This window comes from Mizuhopecten yessoensis, unplaced genomic scaffold, assembly GCF_002113885.1.
Source record: "Mizuhopecten yessoensis strain PY_sf001 unplaced genomic scaffold, ASM211388v2 scaffold8111, whole genome shotgun sequence".
NCBI classification, from domain to species: domain Eukaryota; kingdom Metazoa; phylum Mollusca; class Bivalvia; order Pectinida; family Pectinidae; genus Mizuhopecten; species Mizuhopecten yessoensis.
Genome location: NW_018407384.1, coordinates 618,844 through 627,464, shown reverse-complemented (window position 1 = coordinate 627,464; position 8,621 = coordinate 618,844). Strand labels below are relative to the sequence as shown.

Here is an 8,621-nt window from a genome sequence, read left to right as displayed (position 1 = left end):
GCCTGTCCCTTAATTTAAATTAAAATGTTAAAAGTATAAATACCACTGTGTCCAGTCAGGACACATCCTTTTAAATGTAATATATAATCGTGCGTGCACAGACGGAATTCAAAGTCGGTATAAAGGGGCCAATAGGGCCCGATATCCCCAATATCAACGACATACAGACGATGAAAACACTACCAACGAGGCCAAAATCAGGGAAGAATCAGCCAAGTACCATACTTCCAATTTAGAGTGACCTCCCCTTAATGATATACTAACAAGAATGGCTTCCAACAACCATCAGATGCTCCTGTGTAATTCTGACGGTGAAAGCGGTCCTATTAATCATCAGATGACGTTGCTAGAGCTTCCAGAAGAGATCCTGTATAACATTATTTCTTATCTTTCCTACAACGAAATAAGCGAATCTCGAAATGTAAGCAACTGCGATCTAGACTCGACGTGATACACGTTTCCTGCTGAAAATCAGCTGGCACGGTGTCAACGAATATTTTCATCAGTCAAAGTTTCACAATCTCTGTTCAATTCTCTATAAGTAATATTATTATAATAACTTGTGTATCTTTTGAATCATCTGACAGCAACCAACTTTTTGATAAACATAAAAATATTTTAAAAGTGTACTGTATACTTTTGTCCAGTGGTACTTTCTATCTTATGTTCAAACATACAGTAGTGATGTATGCAAAGTTTTAGCAAAGGGATCTTACGTTTTATCAATATAACTATGACATTCCATATATAAAAATACCCGTTATATACTATATCTTATCTTGATAAAACGTCAGACTACTGTGGTTTTAGTTACTGTTAGGTCTATTTTTATAAAAAAAAAAAAAAAAAAGGCTCATAGACACCCAGCTTCACAGTCTGTCGCTCTACCAATATTGTAACTAGAAGGTGACCGTGGTAGTATGTAGGATTAAAATCTGCCAGTTACCGCCCATTTTTCAAATTTATTCCCCTCGAATCCTACTTCAGTGGCCAAGGCTTTAACTCTGTCACCATTAAGGGAGAGACACAAACACCATTTGTACGTTTGTAACAGGAAAGAGAGTTGTGTGCTTCCACTGACCTGCCTGGCATCAAACCAGAAACCCCAGCTTCCGGGTTGGCTGTGGAGTTAATCTTGTGGCAGATTTTAATTGTACTTAGGCTTACGGTCACCTTCTCGCTTCGAGCTAATGGGAATTTCCCTTTAGCGCAGTGGTGAGCGTCAAAGTAGGAACCTAGGGATCGCGGTTTGATCCCCGGTGTAAAGCACACTATTCTCTTCCCTGTTACAAATGGTGTCTTTGGCCCTCCCTGTGGTGTCAGGGAGTTAGAACCTGGGTTGTTGTGCAAACATTAATTAAAAATGGGGCAGTAGTGTTGCAGATTTTAATTGTACATAGGATTTCGGTCACCTTTTTGCTTCGAGCTAGAGGGAATTTCCCTTTAGCTCAGTGGTAGAGCGTCCCACTAGGAACCCAGGGATTAGGGGTTCGATCCTTTGTGGAAGCACACTATTCTGTTTCCTGTAACAATCTTAATGCAAATTTCAAGCTGTTACTTTTAATGAACATCTTAAACGTTTTTATGTTTTTGAAAATATCATTTTTTATTTGCTAATCAGACTGATGTATAAAATACCTTCTATTTTGGTACCAGAAGTCAACATATTCAAATTACAAAATTGCAGTAAATATATTAAAAATAAATGTTTTTTCAACACAGGCGTGTCAGACCATTAATAAACTGTGCCAGCAGGTGCTAAACCATGGTTTCACCAAGGTAGATAAACAACACACTCAGATACAGAAAAGAGTGAAAAGTCAACTTCCTCGCCGAGAATCAGAGAGACGAAATCATCCTCTTGCCCGTCATGTAGACATCCTGTCTGCCATAGAGACACGCCTATCTCTACTGGGTATGACATACACTCGCTACATAGACATGGGGCTTTGCTGCTTCATTCCAGGAAAGGTATGTTGATATCGAGCTGTCCTTCTGCCATTGGGTATTCTTAGGGCTGGAACAGGTAACCGAGTACCAAGTTGTGTCTCAGTTACAAGTACTATCCAGTTAGCAAATCTTTGTAACCAAAAACTGTCCCATAATGTGGGTCAATATTTATTGATTTTCCTGGGGGGAAATGTCACACCTGACACCTTAAAAACACTTGTGATCATGATCAGTATAATGGCTTTACCATTGAGTGCATGTATACAATAAACTTTGAATGTAAACCTAATATCGGTTGACTTTCTGTTGAACAATGTAAGTTATCATTCACTGGCATCTATCATCTGTGTTCTGACCGGAAGTGATGCACAGAAATATGTGGGCATAGTGTTCACAACACGTGAGGGTAAAATGAAACCACGAAATATCCGAGCCAAGATGCTTGCGATATGTAGCCAATTCATAAAGATTTGAGAATTTGCAATGTTTTACAACTGTATTTACAAGGCACAAGTATTGAGTTATCTTTGTTGATGCATTTAGTGAATTAAGTAATCATATTTTTATTTTAAAAAAAGGCCATTGGTGGCTGTAATTCATTACACAAAAACATGTTTACTCGGTTTGGTTCAGATAAGCACACAGGGTTATCTGACTGGCATTATTTCTAACTGTTGCAGCCCTAGTGTTTATAACACCCACATTTGTTAATAAGTCTCGGAAAGTTACTAAATTGTTATACCTGTGAATTAAACCTGTAGGCTTTCATTCCTATAGGCAGTGTTGTTAATGTTATATCTGTGCTCTATGTTATAGATGTAAACTAAACCTGTAGACTCATTCCTATAGGCCGTGTTGATAATGTTATATCTGTGCTCTATGTTATACCTGTGAACTAAACCTGTAGACTTTCATTCCTATAGGCCGTGTTGATAATGTTATATCTGTGCTCTATGTTATACCTGTAGGTACTGGACGAACTGCTGAGGATACTTGCTACGCTCCAGAGGACAGATCAGCCTCCACGTGCCCATGAATTTCTCCAGGAATTGCGTGACATATCTTCCATGGCCATGGAACACTTTGAGGAGAAGATTTCTCCAGCCCTTAAAGCTCGTATGCCAGCTGTTACGCTTCCCTTCCCATTTGGTGATCACTGTTCTGCCAGTCCAGAACCCCAACATAGTATTGCAGGTAACATTACTGTGAATGGATATTAAACATATTTTCCTTTTTCCTGCGTTAAAACTCTATTGAGGAAGGTGGAGTGTCACATACATACTGAAACAAGGTCTCTTGCCCAAATATATATAGAAGATATATATATCTCTATTAGCGTCTTCAGTAAGGCATGTACCAAATATATTTCACAAGTGTTGCTAATATTTTGATATCTTTCACAAGTGCACAGCCAAACGAGTGTATTATATTTGGTCTTGCGGAAGACACTGTTAGATATTATGTTTACATTATTATCAACAAAAACCTACCCTGCAATGCGAAGCAACACATCGAGCGGACAATACTTGATCTGGATTATTTTACTGCTAGCATATCTAGACAATTCTACATGACAAAATAGAGTTCTACGTGCAAACAATTTTTGTTATATATAGTAGGTACTTTAGGTCGTATTTGTAACAAACGAAGCCAAATTACTGTCAAAATTTGATTATTTGATCAAATTCCCGTCATATGAACTCATATCACTACGTGTTGTTGATACTTTGAAGCGCCATATAGCAGAGAAGTGTCACCACTTTACCTAATGATGAAATATCAACACCACATATGTAAGTTATACTCAATCTCTGTCACTGTCAGAGATGACCCTGGTTCTTTTATACTTTCTGCCTAACTTGGGAATTGGAGAAGCCGACACATGTTTCATTTGACTTGAGTTTCCCCTGGTCAAATAGTTAAAACTGCTGGCCTGTATAGTCTGCTGGCTTCCATGAAAATGAAAGTTAACTGTGGAATTAAATGTTGTGTTTCCCCCAGAAAATAGTTCCCCAACCATGATTCGTAACAGACGATTCTGGTCCTTTGGACTTATTAAAAAATGTTACCACATTATCATTTGATAGATAGATAATAAAATTAAAACATTCCTTTTGTAAAACTATTTAAAATACAGATATACAAGTTATGCACGATAATTAAAAACAAAACATTCCTAAAACTGTATTCACTAAAGCTTTGTGGCAGTAGTTTTCTGATGTCCCCTGCAGTCAATTACATTTTATGTTATGTGCTGGAGATATTCTCTTAATCTTGGACTGCCAAAAATAGTTAAGTGTCTAACCCTGATTTTCAGTCAGAATACCTGTGGTAAGTGTCAAACCAAATAGGTTAAATCATAATCCTTCATTGGAGATGTGCCACTTGATAATATATCTAATTAAATAGGCTATTAAGAAATTGAAATAGTAATTTCTTGTCTAACTTTCCAGGTCCATCCACATCTCCAATGCTGGCTTTGGCGACCAGTCCCATGCGAAATAACCCTCTGCGACAGGAAGTCATCCGTCTTCAGATGCAGTGCAAGTCTCATACCTCCACCATCTCACAGTGCAAAAAAGAACTTGTAGAGTGCAAGAATCGCCATATAGAACAGAGCAAACGGATCTCTGAACAAAACAGGAAAATTCAGACACAGGCAAAAGTGATATCTGAACAAGCAGAATTGGTCAAAGAACAGGACAAAAAGCTCAGTGATTTAAGCAAGAAAATTCTTGAATATGATCAGAAGTTCTCGGACGTGTATACAGAGCTGTCAAAGATGAAAGGTGAGGGTGAGAGTTCTTCCTCTGCGAGGGGCTGTCAGGGAAGTAGCTTTGTCATAAGGTCAAGTGAGGGCAGCAAGGAGGATATGGAAAAGAGCAAGGCGAGTTTGAAAAGACGAGCTCTACGACAGGACTACCCGTTCAAGAAACAAAAGACTTGATCACACTATTAGCTTGAGGGAATATTTACGTTTGTGTTGTTACTAAGTGAATTTGATACTAGAATTATTGTTGTAGATTTTACTAAATGACTAGGAGATGTATTTAAGTTTTAAACATGTTGTACAGGTTTTTACTTGTCTGATGTGAGAAAGGGAGGGAAATCACGAAATGTGTGTAGCTGTTAACAGACTGGTACCAGAACGTTCAGACTGACAGTGCTGTAATGAATTAATCTCAAATCTTTGATCATGATAATTATCAAGCCCTATGTTGATATGACAAATAAGGAAATAGAAAGTTGAACTGTATTTAAAAGAATGGGCACAAAATGTGAAATATGAAGACATAGATGCAACCAAAGAAAGCTCACAAATATATTAAGAAGACTGATATATGTATTTCATAGTTTTAGAGTCTTGCTATTGTAATTTTGTCCATCATGAGAAGGTAAGTATTGAGTTAGGAGTACATGATTCCAGGTGAATATTTCTCATTGATTAAACACACAACCACCACATGTTCAAGATATTTTTTACTATTTTCTCACAATTTTCCATAAACAAGATACATGTAAACAGTATCCCTTGTTGAACATTCATCTGAGATAGCTCTGAGGTATCTCATTAATGTACCAACTGGTGTCTCGTGCCTAGTTTGATGGACTCCAGGCATGTCACAAGTTTCAGTAGTACCGACACGTCAGATGTTAGGTCAAGAGTTATGCCCCTTACACTGCACTATTGATGATAAATGTGGCAATGGGTTTTCTTCAGTATATATATATGATTTTTTTTGCAAAAATTAAGGATCTAAGAACTAAGCAGTGGTATGATTATGAGTCCATTATGGGGCTATTTTACTGTCTTTATATAATATAAATCTGGATTGTGAGGCTCCTGTGTGTATTTGTTGCTAAAATAAGACTTGACAAACCAAAATAATACCAAATCAATTCAATATCATAATCCTCCAAATAATGATTTTAAGAATAGTAATGTGCAGTTTGAAATATACAGTCTCCACTTATGTTAGTCATATCAAGTAACGAATAATTATTCAAAGTCAACATATTCACAAAGATTATCGGATATTAAATATCATCAAATGAAAACCGGTTAAGGAGGAAAAACTGACACATTGTAAGTGAAGATTTTGGATGGTCACCACACGGTTGTCACATTTAAATCCATGAATCTGCCAAACAGCATTACACAGGGCCAGTCAGCACTGGTTTTACTTCTTTTTGACTGTGGTTTCTGTATACTGTGGTTCTGTGCTATATTAGAAATTTCCAAGATTTTTTCTGGTAAAGCTATATATGCCTTAAAAACTGTTTGCACTTTGTGAAACTCTTGAAAGTGGTTTATCATTTTATGGAAGGGAGCTTTACCAGAACGAAACCTTGTTTTTTCCCTGTAAGTTCATTTAAAGACACTTTTTATATGCAGATTTAATTGTTGTTTATTCATTTTTTGACTGAAATACATAAAGTAAAGTACACATTAATTTGTTATGTGGTCATTATTGAGAAATAAGTATTTAAGGATCCCTATTCCACTGAACTGTGATTGTTTCTATATGCAGTAACCTCCCCTTAATTTCTGTTTGGATATAACGGTAGAACCATTGGGCCGGGACACTTCCGTCAACCAGGGCCCAGTTGTTCAAAAGGTGATTAGCGCAAATTTAAATTTTTGTGTATTTGTAAAACAAAATCATTGAATTAGTTACAACTTTCCAGCTATTAAAAATTCAGTAGAGTGAATTTACATGCAAATTTGTGAAATGTTTCCTTATATATTGACGCAATTATTAAAGGTTGAAAAATGTCGTTAAACAGTGATTAAGCTTACCACCTTTTGAACAACTGGGCCCAGGTAGCTCAATCGGTTAGAGCTATAGTTTAGCCGTCCAGAGTACATGGTTCGATTTCAGGTCTAGCCCTGTGGTGGTGTTGTTTTACACTCGGGACACTGTTGTTGATTATGTTTTGTTTAAGTCCCACAAGGTATAATTTTTCATTTCAGAAATGATTCATCAAAATTTTGGTCATGCCAGAAAATGAAATAGCAATATGCTATTTTTTTTATTTATTTATTTATTTCATTTTTTAATTGTCATGTATAAAAGCTGTACAAGGCTTGTACATGATAAACATGAATAATGATTCTATTATAGACTGGGCTAACAACATATACACTGGTCAACCAATTTTATATACTTTATTCTTTCAAACATATATGTACCGAAACCTGGGCCCGTATTCATGAAACTGTTCTCATGCTCAAGCATGGATTTTGTGCTCAAACCAACTTTCTAGTAACTCAGTTAAATCATGTCAATGATCAAAAAGTCAAATGTCAACATTGAAAATAGTATTCAGCTATAAGTCACTTCAACTTTTTACCAAATCATTGACAAAATAGGTTTTTATTATAAATTCCAAATGGAAACACGAAATTAGGCTTGAGCACAAAATGCATGCTTGGGAATGAGAACGGTTTCATGGATACAGGTCCTGAAATACCATAAAGTAGGGGTTTTTGTACGTTATTTTCTATGATAATTAAGTATGAACACTAGATTATCTGCTACATATGCTGCATCTTGTCATTCTGTATTTCCTTTTAAATTATTTTAACAACCCGTTCACTACATTCTAGATGTTTTACACAGTACATTTGTGTATTGGTGTTGGCAGTGTTTTAAACCTGTTGTTAGAGCTTAGAAAATGTACAGCTGGTATATTTAATGTGATTTAGACATGTTATTAGGAATGAAGACTTGGCTGATGACAAATAACTTTGTGAATCATTAAAATCTTGTGTAAAATATCTGGTGCGTCCGTGTTGTAAATTGTGTGAGATTGTTAGCAATTTTTCACAGGATTAAATTTGGAGCAAAATATATTATTTATAGTCCATAAGATAGAAAATCTTTCTCTAACATGTTTCTGGATATCAAAAATGATAGATAACATTAATTTCTATGATATGTTATTTAACCCTCCATCATCAATGGGGCTTTTCAAATCATCTTTTATCCATGATGCATCCTTTCGTCCGTTGCTAATTTTTATTACCATTTCTCAGGCAGAGCTGGACAGATCCTTTTCAAGTTTGTTTACATGCTCTTCTAGGTTCCTTGTTGTGAAACATTACAATTGTTTGTGGATATGAATAACCCTATGGCGACCATGCAGCCATCTTGAATTTCGTGATCAAAAGTTATTATGGTATTTTTTTACAGGTTCCCATTGGTCCTAGTTATGCTTACTCAGTTTTGTTCATTTTCAGATCTTTCTTAAATGTTGTGCACAGATTCCTCTTTCGTCTTTGTTGTAGAATATCATTTTTGTTTTAGGTAGTTAGAACAATATGGCCTTCAGGCAGCCATTTTTGAATTCAAGGTCAAAAATTTGTTATTAAGATTTTTCAGAAAAAAATAAAGAGGTCTTTCTCAATTTTTTTACACTGGTTCCACTTTTAAATCACTTTGATGGTCAAAGTTATATAAGGTCGACTTTCATATCCTCTTAACAGTGAGATTGGAATGTATGCCATGTGCTTCATGTCCTAAGGTCAAGGTCAAATGATGAAAGGTTAAGGTCACAACATTTTGAAGGAATGATGCAATAAAGACAAGACTCATGATAACATTAGGCGAAGGATGCTCTCGTAGTTTATTCATGTGACCTCTGATTTTGGTTGCCAAGATCCCTCC

The 8,621-nt window shown here is 36.0% G+C and overlaps 1 protein-coding gene across 1 annotated transcript; it reads left to right on the top strand.

Moving 5' to 3' along the window:
• The first annotated feature begins 214 nt into the window (after nucleotides 1-214).
• On the top strand, nucleotides 215-7,732 carry LOC110454915 (F-box only protein 28-like). The gene is made up of 4 exons (XM_021504726.1): nucleotides 215-421; nucleotides 1,723-1,971; nucleotides 2,919-3,144; nucleotides 4,404-7,732. Exons 1-4 carry the CDS (start codon nucleotides 269-271, stop codon nucleotides 4,895-4,897), a joined length of 1,122 nt encoding a protein of 373 aa, XP_021360401.1. The 5' UTR covers nucleotides 215-268; the 3' UTR covers nucleotides 4,898-7,732.
• The last annotated feature ends 889 nt before the right edge of the window (nucleotides 7,733-8,621 follow it).